This window comes from Arvicanthis niloticus, chromosome 2, assembly GCF_011762505.2.
Source record: "Arvicanthis niloticus isolate mArvNil1 chromosome 2, mArvNil1.pat.X, whole genome shotgun sequence".
NCBI lineage: Eukaryota > Metazoa > Chordata > Mammalia > Rodentia > Muridae > Arvicanthis > Arvicanthis niloticus.
Genome location: NC_047659.1, coordinates 64607515 through 64630332, shown reverse-complemented (window position 1 = coordinate 64630332; position 22818 = coordinate 64607515). Strand labels below are relative to the sequence as shown.

The 22818-nt window shown below is 44.3% G+C and overlaps 1 protein-coding gene across 10 annotated transcripts in view; it reads right to left on the bottom strand.

Annotated features, from left to right (window-relative positions):
- Window positions 1-9539: 9539 nt before the first annotated feature.
- Window positions 9540-22818, bottom strand: part of Celf1 (CUGBP Elav-like family member 1) — a 76878-nt gene continuing 63599 nt past the window's right edge. For 2 of the 10 annotated variants that reach the window (XM_034495177.2, XM_076929199.1), the window contains 7 exons: window positions 22027-22102; window positions 20507-20635; window positions 19424-19537; window positions 18141-18326; window positions 16087-16230; window positions 15557-15721; window positions 9540-12494 (listed from right to left, as the gene is read on the bottom strand). In XM_034495177.2, coding sequence (XP_034351068.1) covers window positions 15594-15721; window positions 16087-16230; window positions 18141-18326; window positions 19424-19537; window positions 20507-20635; window positions 22027-22102 — 777 coding nt within the window. In that variant the 3' untranslated portion in view covers window positions 9540-12494; window positions 15557-15593. Of the gene's footprint in view, window positions 15469-15556; window positions 15722-16086; window positions 16231-18140; window positions 18327-19423; window positions 19538-20506; window positions 20636-22026; window positions 22103-22818 lie in introns of all 10 variants that reach the window. The other 8 variants (XM_034495179.2, XM_034495184.2, XM_034495180.2 and 5 more) reach the window with 7 other exon arrangements.

Genomic DNA, 22818 nt, shown 5'->3' with positions numbered 1-22818 from the left:
AGTGGTGCCATCCTTGGGTTGGTAGTCCTGGGTTCTATAAGAAAGCAAGTTGAGGCTGGGCAGTGGTGGCACACGCCTTTAATCCCAGCACTTGGAAGGCAGGCGGATTTCTGAGTTCGAGGCCAGCCTGGTCTTCAAAAAAAAAAGAAAAGAAAAGAAAAGAAAAAAAAAAAAAAGTTGAGGAGGAAGCCAGTAAGCAATCCAGTAAGCAGTACTTCTCCATGGCCTCTGCATAAGCTCCTGCCTCCAAGTTCCTGCCCTGTCTTCCTTTGGTGATGAACAACAATGTGGAAATGTAAGTTGAATAAATCCCTTTTCTCTCCAACTTGCTTCTTGGTCACAATGCTTTGTGCAGGAATACGAACCCTGACTAAGACAAACTGGTTCTGGGAGTGGGGTATTCCTCTGACAGCCTGACCATGTGTTTGGAGGACTGTGCAAGGATTTTGGAACTTTAACTTAGAAGAGCCACTGGGATGTGAAGAGCTCTGTAGGATGCTCTGTAAGAGCTTGGAAGAACAGTGCAAATGATAGAGGCCTAGCTTGTGAAATTTCAGAGGTAAGATTAAAGACTTCATCAGGCCGTTGCAGTTTTAATTATGAAGATTCTGTGGATTTGGTTAGCTGGGGCTGAAGAATCGGCTGTGATTAACAAGATACTAGAACTACTGAAGTGAAACCTTTGATTACTGGGATGATGGATGCTAATTAGCTGGAACTAAGAAATTAGCAGTGACCAAAGAGAGACCAGCATCACTAAGGTGAAATCTGGGAAATGTTTCCTGAGAGCACAGAGAAGCTGTGCTCCAGAGGTAGCCACCATTGTACCTTGTGTTGGCAACTGTACTTGGTAATGTGTAAGTCACCCAGGTGGTACTGGTTTTGAAACATGAAGGGGTAGCAGCTGATGCCTGGCACTGAGAGGCCAATGGTGAAGGTGCAGCCTCAGTGGCAGGTGAAGGCCCAGGACTGAAGGGGTCATGCAGAGAAGCTGAGGCTTAGCACCGTGAAAAGAGCCTATGAGAGGCTATTTGTGAAAGTGCAGTCCAGTTGCAGCAGAAGACAACAGTGTTTTGGAAATGCTGGTACCATGAGGTGACCACCAAGAACAGCAACAGCAGTGAAGTGCAGGCAGCTGGAGCCTAGAAGACATGGTGTGTGCTACAAAGGGGAGAGCTGGAGAAGTGACCCAAGTCCTTGGAGAACCCAGAAGGTCGTGAGTGTATCCCAGACATTGAACAGCTAGTTTGCTTTTGTGACTGTGCCCTGATATATTCCCCTCCTGAAGCATTTTAGTGGAGTCCACAGTTAAGAGACTTTGAATTGTAAAAAGACTCTGAATATTAAGAGATTGGATATTTTAAAGGGATTGAAATTTTAATATGTAAGAATTTGTAAAGACTGAGGGACTTTTAAAGTTATTTAGATCTTGGGGATGAATAAGAAAGTGAGGGTTGAGGCTTAATAGTGATGTTTGTGTGTCAAGTTGACAAGGGGTCAGTTATACTGGCTGGTTTTGTGTCAGCCTGACACAAGCTAGAGTTATCACAGAGAAAGCCTCCCTTGAGGAGATGCTACCATGAGGTCCAGCTATAAGGCATTTTCTCAATTAGTGATTAAAGGTGGGAAGGCCCATTGTGGGTTGTGCCATTCCTGGGCTGGTAGTCCTGGGTTCTGTAAGAAAGGAAGCTGAATAGGCCAGGAGAAGCAATCCAGTAGGCAGCGCCCTTCCATGGCCTCTGCATCAGCTCCTGCTTCCAAGTTCCTGCCCTGTGTGAGTTCCAGTCCTGACTTCCTTTGGTGAACAGCAATGTGGAAGTGTAAGCTGAATAAACCCTTTGCTCCCCAACTTGCTTCTTGTTTTGTGCAGGAATCCAAACCCTGACTAAGATAGCCCCCAAAGACATATGTGTTTGAATGCTTGGCTTAGAGGAAATGGCATTGTTAGGTGTGGTTTTGTTGGAGGAAGAGTGCCACTGAGGAGGTGGCCTTTGAGGTCTCATATATATGTTCAAGTCTGGCCAGTGAGAGGTCATCTCCTCCCTGCTACCTTCAGATCAAGATGTAGAACTCTTGGCTCCTCCAGCACCATGTCTGCCTGCATGCTTCCTCCCATGATAATGGTTAAAACCTCTGAACCTATAAGCCAGCTCCAATTAAATGTTTTCCTTTATAAGAGTTGCCTTGGTCATGGTGCCTCTTCACAGCAATGGAAACCCTAACTAAGACAGCTTCTATCTTCCCATGTTCATTGGTGCTGGGAGGACTGGAGCTGCTGTGGTGATTTTCCCCCTCCTTTTCTAAGCCAGCGTCTCATGTAGCCCAGGATGGTCTCAAACTTGCCTTGGAGACAAGGATGACCTTGCCCTTCTGACCCTCTGGCCTCTACAACCTACAGTGCCATGAAATCCAGTTTCTCCAATGCTGGGAATCAAACCTAGCGCTTGCTAGTCTAGTACTTTTACAAACTGCATCACATCCTGGCCCATTTTCTTTCAACTAGTTTCTCTATGTAGCCCAGGGTAGCTTTGAACCCTGTGATTCTCCTTCTACGTCCTGGAATTAAGGAGTTTTTTTTAAACCCTTATTTTTCAAAATGTTTAATTACTACATTTTATGCACATGCTCAGTGTCCTTGGAGGTTAGAAGAAGGTAACTCAGGTGCCTTGCAACTAGAGTTACAGGTGGTTGTGAACTATGATGTAGGTGCTGGGAATAGAATCTGGGTCTCCGCAAGAGCAAAACCTGCTTATAACCATTAAGCTATCTCTCCAGATCCTAGAGAAGCACCATGTAGAACAGTCCAACAACTGACTGTAATAATGCAAATGTTCTATGCTGGCTGTTGTGGTTTAAAAGAGACTGGACTCCACAGGTTCACACATTTGAATGCTTGGTCCCTGGTTGGTGGCACTACTTTGGAAGGATGAGCAGAGGCCATGCTGGAGAATGTGTTTGTAGAGGTAGGCTTACAGGTTTCAAGCTCCTACAGCAGGCCCAGGCTCTTGCTCTCAGCCTTCAACCTGCAGGTAAGATGTAAGGTCTCAGCTACTACGCCAGCGCAACGACTGCCCGCCTGCTGCCATCCTTCCCACCATAATGGCCAGAGGCTCACTAAGCAAACCCCCAATTAATGCAATTTCTTTTATACACTGCCTTGGATATGCTCTTCACAGCAACAGAACAGTAACCAAGACATTGGCAGCATGGCAAATGTTTTTGAATACTTGAAATGTTAGGGTAGAACAACTAAAGAACCAATTTTATTTAAAAAAATATTTTATTTGGGGATGAGAAGACGGCTCAGAAGTAAAAGAACTTGTTAAAGAAGAGGACACAGGTTCAGTTCCTGGTACATACTTGGCAACTCACCATCTTTAACTCCAGTCCCAGTTTCCCTTCTTCTGAGCTTCAAAGACACCAGGCACATATACCAGCACACATACACATGTGAAGGTAAAACATTCATGCATATAAAAAAAAAGTCTCCCTGGGCTGGAGAGATGGCTCAGCAGTTAAGAGCACTGACTGTTCTACCAGAGGTTCTGAGTTCAATTCCCAGCAACCACATGGTAGCTCACAACCACCTGTAATCAGATCCAATGCCATCTTCTGGTATATCTACTTTCTCTAGGAAGGAAGTCTTCTTCCCTTTTGTGTTTTTGTTTTAGAGGCAGGGATTCTCTGTATAACCCTGGCCATCCTGGAACTTGCTTGGTAGACCACACTGTCCTTGAACTCAGAGATTTGCCTGTATCTGCCGGTGGAGTACTGGGATTACAGGCACACACCACCACTAACTGGCATATCTTAACTTAAAAAAAAAAAAAAAATTACAGAAGCTAATGGGGAAACTGTTTGGAAAGATGTAGGTCCAGAGCAATAGTTCTCAACTTGTGGGTCAGGACCCCTTTGGGGGGTCGCATCAGATATCCTGCACACCAGACATTTACATTAAGATTCCTAATAGTACCAACATTGCAGTTAGGAAGTAGCAATACAATTTATGGTCATCCCAGCACGAGGAACTGTGTCTGTCACAGCATTTGAAGGTTGAGAACTACTACCCTACAGTTTCAGGATGCGGCAAGTCCCATTAGGGGAAGGGAAGTGGGAAAGGACAGATAGGTTAGGGTGTTTTTGAAACAAGATGAAAGACAAGCTCAAAGGGCTGGAAAGGGCCCAGCCAGCTGGTAGGATACTTACTCATTGAGTAGATTTATAAGAGAAAGAAAGGAGAAGCCACCTCAGGATGCAGGCTATCTAAAAGCCAGTGGTGGTGGCACACACCTTTAATCCTAGTCTTTGGGAAGCAGAGACAGGTGGATCTCTTGAGTTCCAGGCCAGCCTGGCCTATAGATCTGAGCACCAAGACAGCCAGGACTACACAGAGAAACCCTGTTACGGTGGTTTTAATAGGTTTAGCCCCTACAGCTTTATGTATTCGAGGGAGTGGCACTTTTAGGAGGTGGGGCCTTGCTGTTAGAAGTATGTCCCTGTGTAGCTGAGCTCTGAAGCCTCCTAGGCTTAGGCTCTGCCCAGTATGGAATTTCAGTCTCCTGGCTGCTTTCCAATCAAGATGTAGAACTCTTGGCTCCTCCAGCACTAAGCATGTCTGTACGATGCCATTCTTCCCACCATAACAGACTGAACCTCTTACACCGTAAGCCCAAATTAAGAGCTTGGTCATCGTATCTCTTCACAGCAATACAACCCAAACTAAAACACCTTAGTTTGAAAAACAAACACAAAGAAAGTAGCTTAGTCAACGGGGGCTAGGAAAATGACTATTCATGAATATGGCCTCTAGAGTGATGAGAACTTTCTCAATTTTGGATGTTCAATAGCAGCACCACTCTAAAATCCAATGGGGTAATTGCACTGGGATGGGCTCCCAACTTTTAAAATCTTCCAGCTCAGAAGACACTATAGTGCAAGCCTTTACACCCAGCACTTGGGAGGCAGGATCTGTACTACAAGAGCGGCCTGATCTGCAGTCAGAGCTGTGTTAAGTCTGTCAAAAAAACAAGCAAGCAAGCAAGCCCCAAACTCCCAGCTTGTATGTGTGGGGGTGTAGCTAGGACAGGAAATGTGCCTTTCCCAGTTGACAGTTCAGTTTCTCAAGCCAAGATAACTTTCCTTTAGAAAAAAACAAAAGACCTCCCTATTACCAGAGCTTCCCCTTCAGAGACAAAGGCCACACATGCAAAGTAATTTAAACCCTAGAGGGTAGTGGATGGAGAAGATCCCAGGAATCAGTGCTTGAGAGTCACAAAGTCTCCATCTCTCCTGGAGGGAAATGCTATGATATCAGTGTGACATTCCCAGAGGTGAAGGGAAAATTTGGTTTTCCTTTCTGGTGGCTTTTTCTGAATCAGAGACTGGGCTGCTTAGATGAATGTAGCATCCGACAGAACACTCTGTGTGCTTATCAAGAAAGTCACTGCAGACAGACAACAAACAAGCATCGAGGTGGTGGGCCATCACAGAAACATTTCATAAGGGAATACAAACTGTTTAAGATACCATCTGTATTAGAGACATAAAATCAGACTTTAAACATCATAAAAGGCGAGTTTGAGATCAGCCTGGTTTACAGATTAAGTTCCAGGACAGTCAGGGCTATGTAGAAATCCTGTTTTAAAAACAAAACAAACAAAAGTTTAAAACTAGCTACAGCTCAGTTGGCAGTGTTCTTTTAGTATCTATGAAGGCCTGGGTCCAGCCTCCAGCACTGGGGGGGCTACATAAACTGGGGGGTGGGGGGAGAGTGTTTCTCTCTAATCCCAGTGCTTGAGGTAAAGGAGGTTCAAGGTCATCTTCAGTGACATAGTTTGAGACCAACCTGGGTTACATGAGACCTCTACCTCAAAAACAACAAAAACACCCCCCCCCCAAAAAAAAAACCCAAACAACTAAACCAAGCTGGGTATGGGGGTGCATGCCTTTAATTCCAGTATTTAGGAGGCAGAGGCAAAGGCAGGTGGACCTCTGTGACTTTAAGGCCAGCCAGGTCTACACAAGGAGTTCCAGGAAAGCCAAGACTAAATTGAGACCTTTCTCAAAAACAAATAAAACATCAGAACCAAACTACTTTTGACATCAACTTGAATTTTTGTGGTTCCAAGAATCAAACAGGACTTCTGCATGTTAGCTAGACATATCTAAACTATATACCGAGTGTTTACATGTGCATGGAGGACAGAATATGGTAATTATTCCGTAATTACTCTCTACCTTATTTTAAGTGTATTGTTATTTTGCTTATATGTATGTCTGTGTATTGTGTGTACATAACGCCCATGAAGGCTAGGTGTGAATCTCCTGGTTATACAGATAGTTATAACCAACCTTGTGGGTGGGTGGGTGCTGCTAAGCAAACCCCAGTCTTTTAGCCAGTACTCTTAATCTCCAGCCCCATCAACACTTTTATTTTTTCAGATGGGAGTCTCTCTTTGAATCCAGGGAGAATAAACAGGGTTAGGCTGCCTGGCCAGCATGCCCCAACATCTGTCTCTGCCTCCCTGGTATTAAAACTACAGGTGTGCCCTTATTATGCCTGGCTTCTTTGGGTGGGGGCTAAGTTCAAGTCTTCATGGCAAGCACTTTACTGAACAAGCAGTATCCCCCCCCTCCCCACCCCCCCTGTCTAGTTAAGTTGTAAAGAAGAGCAACAACTTTTAGGTATGTCATTAAACTGAAAGATGTTCACTCTACCACTTAATTTACATATCTCAGAAACGCAGAATCCCAATCCCAAGGCAACGACTGAGAGGGCAGCTCTACTACCCTGATTTTTTTTTTTTTTTTTTTAAAGATTTATTTTATATACATGAGTACACTGTAGCTCACACCAGAAGAGGGCATTGGATCCCATTACAGATGATTGTGAGCCACCATGTGGTTGCTGGGAATTGAACTCAGGACCTCTGGAAGAGCAGTCAGTGCTCTTAACAGCTGAGCCATTTCTCTAGCCCCCTACCCTGCTTCTTAAAGATTTAATTATGTCTGTGTCACTGCATGTGGTTAACTGTACACTTACTGCAGATGCCCAGCTGGAGTTACAAGGCATGAACAAGCCCAGTATGGGAGCTGGGAGCCAAACTTGGGGGTCCTCTGCAAGAACAATCCATGCTCTTAACCACAGAACCAGCCAGCTTTCCAGCCCCTACCCCCTTTTTTTTGAGTCAGAGTCTCACTATGTAAGCTTGGCTAGCCAGGAGTCCACAATGTAGAGCAGGCTGGCCTGTAAGATACCCACTTGCCCCTCAGTGCTAGGATTAAAGGCATACACTGCCATGCATTGCAGTCAAAGAGAATCAAATGTGAGCCAGACATGGTGACTCATGGCCATAATCCGAGAATGTAGAAAGCAGAGGCAGGAAGATCGAGAGCTCAAAGTCATTTTCCTACACAGCTAGTTTGAGGCTAGCCTGGGGTACTTAGGACTCTGCCCCCCACCCCCCCAAAAAAAACCCCAAACCAAAAAACAGCAGGGGGAGGGAGAGGAGAGAGAAAGAGAGAGGGAGAGAAGAGAGAAAGAGGAGAGGGAGAGGAGAGGAGAGGAGAGGAGAGAGAGAGAGAGAGAGAGAGAGAGAGAGAGAGAGAGAGAGAAAGGCATTTGTCAACAGGAAACCATTAAGGTAAGGCTCTGAGCACACCATTTCGTCAGAGTATGAAATACAGAACCCAGGAGGATGCTTAATAGACATCTTACATCATTACATTATTAGCAGATTTATTTTTCTCAGACAAGCATGTCTCAAAAAACCAAACCAAATCAACCCCCTCCCCCCAAAAAACCCAAAATTTAAAAAGCCATTTAAATTCAATGGTGGCACAAACACAGACTGTACTTAAATGCCACACTATATAAGGACAGTTCAGACAGCACATTTTGTATGAATGCATAAAAATAAAAACATTAAGGGCAGATGAGGTGGCTCACACTTTAAACCCCGGCACTGCGAGTTGGAAGTTGATCTGATGACATAATGGTCCTATGCTTGCTAGGGCTATGTACTGAGCCCTGACTTCCACAGGTGGTGGCCCTTCTGCAGGAGCAGTAGTGATCAGTAATTCCCTCCAACATCAAAACTCCCAACAGAGGCAAAGCTGTAGCCACCTCAGGACGTCAGGTGGACGGTATGAGAGCCACAAGGCCTCATGGAGTCTCTCCCCACTGGAGCCTGGGGTCACTGAAACTGCCTATGACAAGCTGGTTAACTAACCACTAGTGTTTGCTTTTGAGACATTTCTCTCTGGGAGTTGGACGGCTTCATCTGAGTGCTCCATAGTCTAGCAACAGCACAGCTGCTTTTCAATGAACTTGTTAGTATGTAGATGGGGAGGGGGCAAGCAATACTGCCCAGGAATGATGTAAAGACAGATTATACTGAGTTCCACATGTTTCCCATGTAAATTTACTGCAGCTCATAGTCCAATGGACATTAGCTAGGGTGAATACCTGAAAATTCCTATAAAGTTCTGTTTCTATTTCTGCAGTGTTGGGGATCAAATTCAGGGCCTCATATGCCCTAAGCAAGCGTTCGACTATTGAGCTACGTCCCCTGCCCCAGGCTTCTGATTTGAAACACATTTTAAAGCCAGGCGTGGAAGTGCATGATAGTCATTTCAGCATCTGGGAGGCTGAGGCAGGAAGGCTCCTGACTGTAAGGTCAGCTGGGGGCACACAAGATTCTGTCTTGGAGGGTTGGGGAGAATAGAAATGGAGACCTGAAAAACAGTAATTAAAGGCAAGTGTGGTTGACAAGATCTCTATAGTCTTTATGTGAATATCAAACGGAAATGTCCAGAAAATGCTTGAGTTTAAGGAGAGGCTGCTCTCCTGCCCGCTTTTCCAGAGCCTAGCACATGCTAGTGTACCACTAGGCACTAGAAGGCAGGCTATACATCAAGAAATACTACTCACCAGACCCACCCCAAATAGTGGGGCACCGAGAAGAGAACTGAAGTCTGCCCATGAGCCACAAGTTAGCGGTAGCTTCCAGAGAGGTGTCAGGTCTATGAAGACTGGACTACCCAGTTACCAGGAGTCTCCATGTAGGATGACAGATGTAGTGAAGGACTGCACAAAGACAGTTCTGCTCAGCCAGACCCAATAGCTCAACTACAAGCTCCCAGAAGTTCAAAGGCAGTCCTAGGCAGGGGGCTTCATTAGAGAATGATCTAGAATACCTGAGGAGTTTACTGAAGGAGGTCTAACTACTTTTTGGGCTGGAGACTAAAGGCTTGGAGTGAAGGCCATGATCTAGGACTCACATGGGCCATCAGCTGTAATAGAAGAGGGAGAACAAAAATCAAAGCTACCAAAATGTTTTAAGGTGTTTCCATATTATGGTGACCCTGTGGAATGCGGACATGCCACACAAGTAGCAGTCCAGAAAGAACCTGTCTTTTCCTCTAGGAGCTTTGTATGGGTTCAGCAGAATCATCATCAGGTCTGTCAACATGGAAGCCGCCCCCAAACCCATCCCCACCTCCCGGCACTGGCAATCAACAACTCTGAAGACAAACAGTTCTTCTCAAACAGTTTAATAGCAAATAAACAAAGGAAGGTACCACACTTGGCAGATACAAAATGACTTTTTGTCCGTGTGTCTGTGCAATTAAAACAGATTTAGGTTCCCCATTGGGACAAAAGGAAAAACACACAAAAAGGAAGGAGAGTCCTTTTAAACACATACTCCCTTGCTCCAAACTTTTAACAACTTTTTTCTTTTTTAATCCACTACACAAACTGTGATTAGGTAAGAAAAGCGACAAGGGCTCTTCTTGCCCTTTTTTTTTTTTTTTTTTAAAACCATTAAAGCAAAATCCATAATTTTCTACAGAGTACAACACAAGTTCACACACAAAAGACGTCTTTTATAAATCAAACAGGAAAAAAGGAAAGCTCAAACAAGGTCAAGAAAAAGCATCTCTACGGCTGAATCACGACTTTGAGTTGATTGAATCCCGTTGTTGCTGCAGAACAGACTGTGCGTTTGGTCATAGTGGCAATTGTTTTCTCTTCACATTGTGAAATCACTTTACATTGTTTTCTAGTAGAAAAGGCAAAAAACTGTACAAAACCCCTAGTGTTAAATACAACGTTTGTACCAATAAAAAACTCACACAGGTTTGTCTCCAAAATGTAAAGTTTCTTTTTTTTTTCTTTTTAAATTATTCACAAAAAGCAGCTGGAAATCAGAAAGGCAGCTGCCGCTCCAGGGTCTCAAATCCATTAAAACCACTACAGAACAATTAAAACGATCAGAGAGAAAAGGAAAAGGAAACAATGTCCAACATTTGGCATTTGGTTTTATCCACAGGTTTTCCCAGAGCTCCTCTTGGAATTGAAAGCAAACTATATTGGCAAACACAGCTTCTCAGTACACAGGAAGGGGGCCTCAGCACCTCCTGCCAACAGAGGCGCTCTGTGCAGTCAGACTGTGGGCACACAGCAGGCTCTCTCATGCTATCTCACGCTAGGCTCTGGCCTCTTTCCATCCTGCCATCCCTTCCAGGACATTAAGCAGCCTACTTACAGGGGTCCCCCACTTGGCTGCCATTTCTTCCTAGTAAGGTGGCCTCAAGCATAATATATTGAGCAACCTGTAGGGGTCCCAGAGCAGAAACTGTGCTGGAGTCCCTTCATTACCAGGGAGTGGATGATGCTAGACAGTGCTTCTCCTCCCCACCGCCATCCCTTGCTGCACCTTGCCACCCTTTGCTGGACAATCTTGCTTCCACTTCCCCTACCACCAGTGCTTAAGTCTCAGTGGGATCTGTCAAATCCCCCCTCCCCTGCCTCTGCTCTTCACAGATCCATCCCTGCCTATTCATTTCCTCTAGCCTCTCCTCCTCTATTCACATTCTTCCAAGTCCCCAAGACCCTGAGGCTGGATGGTGCTACAAGAGAAGAGGGTTAAGTTTCCCTTAGGAAACCAAAGAACCGGCTGGCCTGGCACCCGTGGACAGTAGCTATCTGGCTCTTCACCCAATTTAAAAACAAATTCTTGCCCTTGCCCCAACTCTACTAGCTAAGTTAAGAGTGGAGCCATAGTGAAAAGCCAGTGTGGGGTGGTTGGTGCCCAGAGCTGTAAACAGTGTGAAGACTGTAGTATTTATTGTGCTTGTCACCTAGGAAAAGCGCAGGCAGGCAGGCAGGTGTATTGCCACTCAGTGCACAGACGGGCCCCCTCTGGGTAGTCAGAAGCAGTGCCCTCCCTCCCTCCCTCCATACCTCCCTCCCTCCCTCTGTGATCTAGCCTCCTGCCTACCCACAGCCACCTTTGGTTCTGCTTCTGCCTCTCTGCCCCCACCTGTACTCCCTGAGCAGAGCAGCCAGCCTCCTGGATCCCCCACTGAGACCTGGAGGCCACAAAGAGTGACAGTCTAAGTGCACAGGCAAACACTCTAAGGGCAACAGAGGAGAAAGTTGCCACTTCAAAATAAAACAATACAATCTTGAGGAAAAAAAAAAATCAACCCCATAACAATTTAAAACATCTTCTTTGAAACCCCTTTAAATCAGTCAGTTTTTGCACAAACTATAGAAAACAGAGAGGTGAAGGTGATACATACGAAGGTGTGAAGAAACAGCAGGAAACATGCACAACTTGTTTTTTCTGGGCATAATCTTAGTAGGAAAGGAAAAATTCAAAACAAAAAGGCAAAAACAATACAAAACCCAAAAAAATGGAAAGCATCACATTTTGCTGTAGAGACTGTAGGAAGAAGCATGGGTGTGAGCTGGCTGAGCCGGGCGAGGGGAGAAGAGGGACCCTAGGGCTTCCCTGCAGGGCTGCTTCAGGAAGAACCACAAAAGGAAAAGGCTAGCTGAGGCCCAAACCTCAGCACCCAGTGAAAAGGGAATGGGGGTAGGGTGCATTTCAGACATTTTCTGCAGTTGAGAACTCAGAAAAACAAAAATCAATAACAACATGCGGTCTCCTCAAGCCCCAAAACTATGTCAGCAAAATGTGTTCAGGAGCCTCAAATATTTTAGTGACATCTTTTATTTCATTGTTTATTTCAAAGTTGTCTTTAAAACTAAGCACACAGAGGAACAAGCCTGGAAGCGGACTGGCTGTGTGCTCACAGGAACACAGACACCACACGGCATGTGCTAGCAGGGCTGCTCTGAGACAGGTACAAAGAATTGGAATCACAAAATCAAGTGGTTATCTTATGAAGTTCTAGAAAAATAGATTTTTTTTTATATTCAAATGCAAGTTTAAATATTTTCCCTTCAGCAGTCGTTCTAGCAAAACCAATTTGGCAGCACAAAAGGGAAAAAAAAAAGAAAGAAAAAAGAAAAAACAAAGAAAGAAACAAACATAATAAAATACACATCAGCATCAAAGGTCAACACAAGGTCAAAGGTGAGAGTTCAAGCATCAGAGAAGCTGAAGAGACAGGGATTTGGACGATGTACTTGACGCCACATCGACATGCTTTAGGCACAACGATGAACAAACGGCAGGAATCTAGAAAAAAAAACAAACCAGAAAGAGGGAGATCCACTGAGTTACACAGAGCAATACATCCAAACAGAGAGAGAGAACAGGACACTCACTGTATGCAGCCCTGAAATGAGGAGGCGGGGAAGGGCAGGGGTGGGGAATGACAAGAACTTTTGCACATGCTAACAATGGACACAGGGAAAAGTTCAAAAGGACATGAAGGACACCAAGAGAACATCCAACTGCCAGAGACAGAAGGGAACCTAAGGCTTGGATTTCCCACAAAGCACCTAACACATCAAGACAGTCTCTGGGCAAGCAGGGTCTCAGCAACAAAAGATGCTAACTAGAGTGGGGAGACTATTTAGGGTATAGGGTCAGAGTTTCTTGCTCAATCCTAGGATGGCCTTTTGTTCCCAGAAATCCAAGCCCTAAGCTTCCACATAAGCCCTGGCCACACTCCCTGGCCACCAGTGTGGAACCCAGGAGACAGTGGTTGGGCTGCACTGAAGGCAAATCAGTGGCATGATATAATCCATGAAACAAAACTACAGCAGAAAACACACTGTAAGTGAAACCTCCACAAAAACAGAAACGGACTGCTTAAGACTTCACCTCAGTCTCCACTCTAGCTGAGCCCTTTCACATCAAGACTTATAGGGGAGCAGCGTCTTCAACAAAACCATCTTTGGCCTGGGGAGAGAACTGTGCTCAAGGACAGTGCTACTGCTGTGCTGATGCACTGGGCAAATGGATAACAGAAGTACATGGTCTCCCCAGCTGGCTGGCTGGCTGGCTGAGCAGACCATGGCTCTGCTGAGGCAAGTGCTCTTTTTAGAAATCACAAGTAGGTATGAAGTTTGGGGTCTGTTCCAAAGGTGGTGACACTCCTTTGCTTCTAATATCATTAGGAAGGTTTCATATGGTCCTGGAGCACAGGACCAATCTGTGGACAAATGGGAGAGATAGAGGGAAGCCGGAAGAAGGAAGAAGAACGTGGTGTTCTGGCCAAGGAGGAAGACAGAACAGAAGGTTAGGGAGCACAGCACTGGCAGCACCCTATGGAGCACAGCTCTCGCCTCCGCCAATTCACAGCATTAATGTTAGCCTTCCCCTTGGACAGGTTACCTGGGCTGCAAACGGTCACAGAAAGTCAGTAGTTTCAATCATACACAGCACCCTGTGTGTACAACAATCACATTCTGGATTCTACAAAATCCTGGCCTTTTCCAGAGATATAATTTAGGTAATAAATATTCTCCACCCCGGAGCTGTATAAAACTTCTATAAAAATAGAAACAACATTCTTGGTTCCAGCCGGTTGGGATTCAGAGCAGTGCAGTGCCTTCCCAACCTAGCATTTTTTTCTTTTTTTTTTTTTTCTTTTTAAGTTTTTTTTTTTCTTTTTTATTTTTTTGCATTATTTTAAAAAATCCCATCATTACCCTGGAAGCCTTTAAAACACTTTTATCTTGAAACACAGGACACTTCTCCCAGTGCACAGAATTCAAGTTTACGTGGTTCAGCTTAAGAAGTATATGTTTCATGTTTAAGAGGACAACAGACTCAACTTATCACTATAAGAGAACAGCGGATATCGTACCACTAACAACTTTCTGTACAACAGCAAGATGGTCAATCCCTGTTTGTTATTCACAGGGACAGCATGACAAGGAGAGTGTCCCCATCTGACTTAAAGCAGGCTAGCCCCTTCTTATCTCTGCTGCTGGAAGCCAAGACTTTTAACTTGTGAGGCTTAAGCTTCCAATGACATAGGAACCCAGGGCCTGGCTGTGACTATTAATCATACGCTTAGGGCCACCTCTGCTCGGATACATATTCCCAATAGCTTTTCTTGGCGGAGGAGAGCCCAGAGGCTGTGTGGGACAAGACCCGTGAAAGGCAGCGGGGAGCTTACTGTAAGCATGACAAAATGAACATGGGTTAATACTGAGGTAAATGAACACTAAATCATATGAAGCCTGTAAACTTCCTGTATTCTCTCTTCTGTCTTTAAGGACAGAAAGTAGGGCTAGAGTGGCTAGAGGAGAGGCTTGCCAGACCTTTATGGGGATACAGCTTTTGGGATACTTTCATTAAGGAGGCAGAAGTGCACTTCTGAACCTTCTTGAAGAGACTTTGATTCAGACACACTAAGAAGCAGGTCTCCCTTCCATCAAATGGCTTCTTGATGGGCTCTGCCCATAAGCTGTGCCCTTGTTAGCTAAGAGCTTCTTAGGTCTGCCCTCATGAGAAAATTGTGGCCAAAGAAGGAGGTGTAGTGAACTTCCACAGACTTTCTTCAAAAGAAACTGCCGGAAATGGGCATAGTCTAACTTCATGCTGAAATAACCTAAAATGACCTCTCTGGCAGCTTCCCCCAAAAGACACCAACCAGGCAGGGCGATGTAACATGAATGGCAGGCTGGGCCGGCTGGTCATGGTATCTGTCTCCCTGTTATTTGCATATTTCAGGCTAAATGAAAAGTGCGTTATTTCCCAGGATTCGCTACCCCCTTTTTAGGAAAGAAGGGCAGAAATCCAGGACAAAAATTAGAAAAAGAGATGGCATAAGCTCAGCATTTCCACAAAAAGCAGCAGTTCTGAAGGGGTCTAGATGCCACCTCACCCACTCTGCCTTGCCCTCATTAGACTTCGTTCTCACTCTACCCACACTTGCACTCAGGGAGAGAGACTTTGGGGACCAACGTTCTGTTCTGCTCAGCCCTCTTTCCATGGTTTGGGGCATGTTCTACTTATCTTCTAACCCATTTCTCTCTTCCTCAAGGTGAACTGGTGTTGGTCCTTCTCAACAAACTGGTTACAAACACAGCAAACTTTAAATAAAGAAAAAAAGAAACAAAACAAAACAAAACCCCTCAGGATATGGCACCTAAACTCCAAAGTAAAACACTGGAAACCAAAGCATACACTTGTCCTCTGTACGAAGCGACACTCCCACAGAAGGCAGTAGCTGAGTCTTCAGGGCAAGCTGTGCCTGCGAGAGTGGCAGGGATCAGGGTCCAGGGCTGTCAGCACACAGCCTTAGGGCTTCGAATGATTAAGGGCGCTCCTCCCCCACTTACCAGAAGATCTTCTCACTCCAGTCTCAGAGGGGAGCACTCAGTAGGGCTTACTATCATTCTTCGAACGTTTGAGCTGCACTTTAAGCCTCTTCATTCCAATTTGAAAGCCGTTCATGGACTGGATGGCAGCTTGAGCTGAGACAGGATTGTCATAACTTACAAAACCTGTATGTCCAAGCAGAAATCTCGGTGAGGAACCTAATAACGCAAGCAATCTCAGTCCTTGTACAAAAAGTTCTCAGTTGTTCTCAGCATGCATGAAAATTCTGGCTGGTGGTACCACCTGACATTTACCAGCACCCTGTCTCCCCCTGCAAAGCCAGTTCTATACACTATTTCCTCTGGACCAATACTGTGAGCAGAAATCACTACCTTTACTACAGATAAAACTAAAGCTCAGAAAGAGGTCATATGATCTGCTAAGGTTACACCCAGATTCAGATTTTTCTGAATTTGTCAGCAGCCACTTTCTCTTTCTCAGTGGCAAAATACTTAACCCCATTCTGACACCAGAAGAGAAGTCAACATACCAAAACACTTGCTTAGGTTTGTCTGCTTGTCTATGAAAACCTTGGCAGACACGACATTCCCAAAGGGCATAAACATCTGCAGTAAGTCCTGGTCTCCAAACTCCTGGGGCAGGTGATAGATGAACAGGTTGGCTCCTTCTGGACCTTCAGATATCCATTGATTGGAAGAGTGTCAGTATTAAGTATGCTCATCCCCAAGGGTCAATGGTCTCTCATTCCCATCTATACCAACACTAGCAGAATCTCAACAAATGTATTCTCTGAGGGGGAACTAGACAGAGTCTCTAAATAGAAGGCAATAATTCCAAAATTAGATCTTCCCTTGCATGTAACCATGTGTCATCTCATGGAAGAATTTTTTTTTCTGAAACAAGTTTTACTCATGTAGCTCTGGTACCTGCCTCTGCCTCCCAAGTGCTGAGATTAAAGACTGGTAGTGGTGGTGGTGTGTGTGTTGTCTCATTATAAGGCTCTGGCTGTTCTGGAACTCACTACGTAGACCAGGCTCAAACTCACAAAGACCCAGTGGCCTCTGCATTGTGGGCCATTCTCTGCCTGGCTCATGGAAGAATGTTAAGGGCCCACACCTTGCCAGAGAGGGTACACAGGGATCAGAAAGACAGCAGATCTGCAAGTACAGTAGTAAAACCAACTGGAGACTACAGGGAGCAAGAAAAAGGAGGAGAAACGTCCTTTGGGCTAGCTATATAGTCAAAACATGTTTCAGCCTATAGTTCTACCGTTCAGGAGGCTAAAAGAGGAGGCTCTCAATTCAAGGTCTGCCTGGGCTACACAGTGAGACCTGCCTCAAAAACAAAAGCAAGTAAACAACAATAAAAAATTAGTTTTCAAAACTGTGTTTAGGCAGCACTAAAGGATGACAGATGGGTGGTGCCAGAGGCAGGAATGGAGCAGCAAATGATGACGGGAGCTAGGGAGCTTTTAGGGGATATTCATAACGGCCTCTCGTTGTGGTGGGTGTTTCAACACCACAGAAACTCAGAGCTTTATACCAAAATGGGCAAATTTTTAATTTAATCCTACTTAAACTACATCTCAGTTAAAAAAAAAAAAAAAAAAAAAAAAAAAAGACATTTTAAAAATGTGCCCACGAAGCTGGGCATGGCGGTGCACACCTTTAATCCCAGTACTCTTTAGGGGTAAGTTCAAAGCCAGCCTGGTCTATAATTCAAGACCAGGACAGCCAGGGCTGTTACACAGAGAAACCCTGTCTTGAAAAAACACACACAACCCTCCCCACCCCCCAACACACACACAAAAGTGCCCGTGATTAACACTAGACTCATAGGAAAATATATTTTCTCTACTTACAATGTGATTTTCTAAGGAAGAGTGACTAAGTTGTCAACTACATGGCCCACTGTGGCTTCCAGGTCCATGCACCTGCCATCTCTGTGCCCTACTACTCTTTTTCTGCTATACACACTCTTGATTTACTTCTTCACATTCTCCAGGTCTCTTAATACTGGTTTACACACTAAAGCCAAAAAGGCTACTTGTTTTTCTTACATTAGTGTGACACCTTATCAAACCATGGTTATAAAAACCCAGTCAAACCTAAACACTAAGGTGCCAGCAGGAACTGTCAATGACATCTCTCCTAAATTTAATTCCATTTCTATCAAAGGATATAATCCCATTTCTATCCATGTACTTCTCACTCCATCAAACCTACCAGCTATCTCACTTCATCCCATCATATCTTGGTGTCTCATTTAGGACATATATCAGTCAAAGAGAAAAATGTCAAATGATGCACCTAAGAGGAATATTTAGACAGTCTTCTGGTAGATTATAAGATTCTTGTCAAGTGGCCAGATCAATTTCAATGTTTATTTGTTTCTTTATTTAAAAACTAAGTTCTATCCTAAGAGGATCTATGAGATTCTGATTCACCCCCTCCCACCCCCCAATGGGCAAAAAGCACTGGACTTCATAGTCTTCCTCAATTTGTTCTTGGCCTTGGTTGGGAAAATGTTAGTCTACCTAACTTCCCTTGCCCCTAACCTCAAACCTAATCCTGGTGCACTTACCTTCCTTCTGGCTTCCAGCAGCACCAATACTCTGCTGTGTCAATAAATTCTGGTTGTACAGAGTGGGGAGGGCTGCAGCAGCATATTGCTGGATACCAGAATACGCCTGGGTAAGGGCTTCCATGGTACTCCCAGTGCCATTGGAAAGGCCACTGCTGCCCAGACCACCATTCAAAGCAGCCATTCCTTGGAGGAAGAGCAAGATTAATATACTAGAAAGATTCAACTGATACTAAAGACAGATACACTTAAGTTACTAAAAAACGGACCTCTCCCCCCAAAAGGTGACTTTTAATTTCCCTTTTAACTACCCATTGAGTTAGACTATTCATCTGACTAGTCCCATTTCAGACCTTGATGCTACTGTGAATATTATAAATCCCACATCTCATCACCACTCTCTTTGTTACTGTTTTCTAGCACATGGAAGAATTGACACCACTCACAAATGATTAGGTCCATTTTTCATCTTTACCTATTCTACCCCCCGACCCCCTCTCTCTCTGGCTTTTGTTTGTTCTGTTTCTCTGTGTAGCCCTAGCTGTTCTGTAGACCAGGATGGATTTGGAAATCTACCTGCCTCTATCTTCCCAGCACTAAGATTACTACTACCAGGCTCTATGTCCTCATTTAACATTATCTTTGTAAAAGCTTTTTTTGTATTTTAAAATTCTGTGCACGACATTCACTCCGCACCCAAAGGCCAAAAGAAGGTGTCAGATCCCCTGGGAATGAAGTTATAGACAGATAGCTGTGAACCATCATGGGGATGCTGGGAATCAAACCCAGGCCCTCTGGAAATAGTAGGTGTTCTTAACAGCTGATTTAATGTTCTTCCAGTTGCTGATTTAATTTCATTTGGGCAGGGGTGGGGGGCAGGATTTTGCTTGCTTGTTTTGGATTTTTCAGGACAAGATTTCTCCATTCTCCTGGCAGGCTTGAAACTTGTTCTGTTGATCAGGCCAGCTTTGAACTCAGATGTCCACTTCCCTTTCCCACCTAGGTACTGGGATTAAAGGCATGTGCCACCACCACCTGGCCTCATTTCTAAGCACCCTCCAAAGTATTCTATTACTTCTGCTTTGCAGATGAGAAAATGAGTATTAGAACGATGGTCCAAGGTTATAGCTGGCTAAGCAGCAGAGTTTGGATTTACCTCAGATCTAACACAATCCCATGATTATTTCTAACTTTTCTTGGGCCAAAACAATCTTTCTATTAGTACTTCTATACTGGGTCAGTTTATAAAAGTAGCCTGATGACAACCAGGGGTTGCTCATTACCTGCCAATGAGCCCACGTTGAGGCCAGCTGTTGCTCCGGCTAATGTTTGCAGGGCTCCAAGTGAGGCTATGGGGTTGACAGAATTACTGCTGCTTGAGCTCGGTGAAGACCCTGCTATTAGAAATTCAGGAGTTAAATCATCACTTGCCTTCTCCTGCCAACAGGAACCAAAGCACAAGAATGATTCTATGGACTCTTCTATTTACAAAAAGGATTTTGCAATCACTAAATTCTGACAACTGTCCTTTTAAGTCAGAGACAAATGATGGCTACAACAAACTAAAAATGATGAGATTTCAAATAATCAAAAAATGACAACTGAGGGTGGTTCGGCGGGTAATGGTGCTTGGTTACCAACCCCAAGAACCTGAGCTCCATTCCTGCCTGGGACCACAAAGTGGAAAGAACCAACTACTGTCAAGTTGTCCTCTGATTGTTACATGGTGTGCACGAATGCATGCACATACGCATACGTACGCATACGCGCGCGCGCGCGCACACACACACACACACACACACAATCATTTAAACTGTATATATGTGCACCTATGTAAAGGTATGTATATGTGGGCATAAAGGTTAGAAAAGGAAGTCGAATTCTCTGGAGTTATAGGTAGCGGTGAGTTACCTCCTGTGGGTACTGGGAACCAAGGCCAGGTCTGCCGAAAGACCAGTACATACTGTTAATCACTGAACCGTCTCTTATGCCTCAATAAATAATTTTTAAAAATTTAATGAAAACACAAAACAAAACCAAATCTAAAAAGGGGATGATCAACAAGAACCTTCACTCCTAGCATTCAGGAGGCAGAAGGGTCTTTTTTGAGTTCAAGGCCAGTCTGGTCTAAACAGCAAGTCCAAGACAGCCAGAACTCATATAGATAGAGACCTGTCTCAAAAAACAGACAGACATTAAGACAGACAGACAGACTGATCAAGACCTCCGAATCTGTTGTTTATATTACAACCTACCTGGTATGTGTTAATTCCTTTCCTTTCCAAGATGAACTGCCCCTGCCCTTAGCTCTGCCTTCAAAGAGAGGATGTGTCCAAGGTACACAATGTTCCCTATCATCCCCTTACCTGAACTGGTGAGTACGCTGAGTGGACTGCTGGATGTAGTGAGAGCATTGGTACCACTTGGTGTGTTCTGAGCTGCACTAGCTGCAGCAGCTAGTGCAGCCAAATTCTGTAGCTGCATTGCATTTAACCCTGTAATATCCAAAAAAATGCATCAGCCAGCAGATTAGATGCCCAACATTTATTCCAGCAATTACTGGAAACTGGTCCCAGACAAAGAAGTAGTAACTATATAAGAACATACTTAGTTTCTATATTTTTCATACTATACCACAGGGATCAGCTATCATTTAGTATGAAATTTTGAAATACTGGGATTCTAATTCAGTGGTATAGCAATGTTAGTGATGCAAGAGGCCTTGAGATCTAGCCTCAGCAAGGAGAAAGAAATTTAAAGTCACTTCCTAAGAGAAGAGCTTGTTAATCCACTAACATAACAGCACTCCAAATGAGCACTAATACAGAGGTGGGCAAAACTGAATGGGAATACCATTCAGTGACTCTGAATGTGCTCTATCATGGGGAAGGAACCTAAAGGAATAGCGCCCAAGCTGCTATAAAGTAAGGCCTTCTTACACACAAGTAAGTGCACTGGAGGGAAAGAAGCAGGAAACAAAAAGGTCTGGAAGACTCCATGGGAGTAACAGGAAAGAACAGTATTAGGAGAAGAAATGAAGAATAAAGAAAACACTGCCATTCTAACAGTAAATTAATCATCAGAAAAAGAAAAAAATGTGAAGGAAAGAAAATTTTAAGTAAAACCTAGAAAACACATAATAAGAACAAATTTGAATTGTGTTGTATTATTTTGTAAAGCATTATAGTAGAGGACATACAGATTAAGATAGGAAGTAGAGAAAGTAAAACAATATGCATTATATCTTTCCCAAAATAGAAAACCAAATTCCCTGGGGCAAAACCAATTACTATCAAAACTCCCAAAATGCAAAATGCAGCTCACCAAACATGCCCCCTTTCTCAATGTAGTGCTTAGCTACACCCCACTGGCTAGGGTACAGGCACAAGCTGCTGTAGAACTACTCACATTCTGCCTCTTCAGACTCTTCTTGATAGCCCCTGGCTCCTGACTGTCTTTAGAGCTTCATTTTGCTATAAACCATGTATCTGTTACTTACATTTTCCATATATCTTAACAGCAACAACAGCATGAATTCAGAAACACAAAAACCCACTGGTTTTTGTAGCTTTGGGTAGGAAAGCAAAGTCACTGAAACTTACTATAGAAGGTTTTTTGGCATCTGAATGGCTAAAGCCTAGATGGTCCCTAAGTGTTCTTTGTCATTTTCCTTCCCCAACAGTGACTTAGAATAAAAAGACACCACACAACTTCAGAGCAAAGTGGCACTGACCAGTGGGCCACATGATAGAGTCAAGAAAGTTGAGTCCTGAGAATTATGTAATGAGCAAAAACATTTTGGCACAAATGGTGCCAAACTCTCAAACTGAGGAAGCTGTCTGCTGACCTGTGCACTGCTGCTCCTCTGCAGCAGGGAAGCACTTACCTCCCATTGGGTGGAGGCTGCTCAGGGTGTTGAGGTTCCCAGAGGAGGCAGTCTGCTGAAGGAGCTGCAAATAAAGCTAGACATTACACCAAAAAACAGAACAAGAGTGAGAGTGAGGGCTGGTTCTGCATCTGGGATAACTCTAAAGCACAGCAAAGCAAGAGTGCGGAGGCCCCCAGAGAGAACCAAGTCAAACACATGGCCCCAAGCCCAACAGGCATGCAAGTCTCTGACTGCACAGGACAAGGGCAGCACAGCTAGCTCACTGGCCCAGAAGACCACTCTCTGGATAGTGAGACAGCTCAGGTCTCTGTGCAGCAGAGCACAGCAGAGCACAGCAAAATAATCTAGATCCCAGCACAGCACACCTTGGTTCATGCCATTCCTAGTTTCTTTCTCTCTCCCATGCTCTCCTTGTGAGGCCAACACACACATTCTTTGGGTTACAACTATCAACTAGTATATTTTATTATTATTTTTGAGACAGGGTCTAACTATGTAGCCCTGGTTGGCCTCAAACTCAACATGTAGACCAGACTGGCCTTGAATTAAGAGATCCACCTGACTCTTCTTCCTCAGTGCTAGGATTAAAGGTATACACCAATACATCCAGCCCTCCACTTAACTGTTTTAAATTATCACATGGGATCATATTGTAGTATTTTAGGTGTGTGTGTGTAGTTGAGAGAGGGTCTCTCTTTTATTATAGCTCTGGCTATCCTGAAATTCACTATGTAGATCAGACTGTCTTCAAACTCACAGAGATCTATCTGCTGTCTCAGTCCCCTGAGT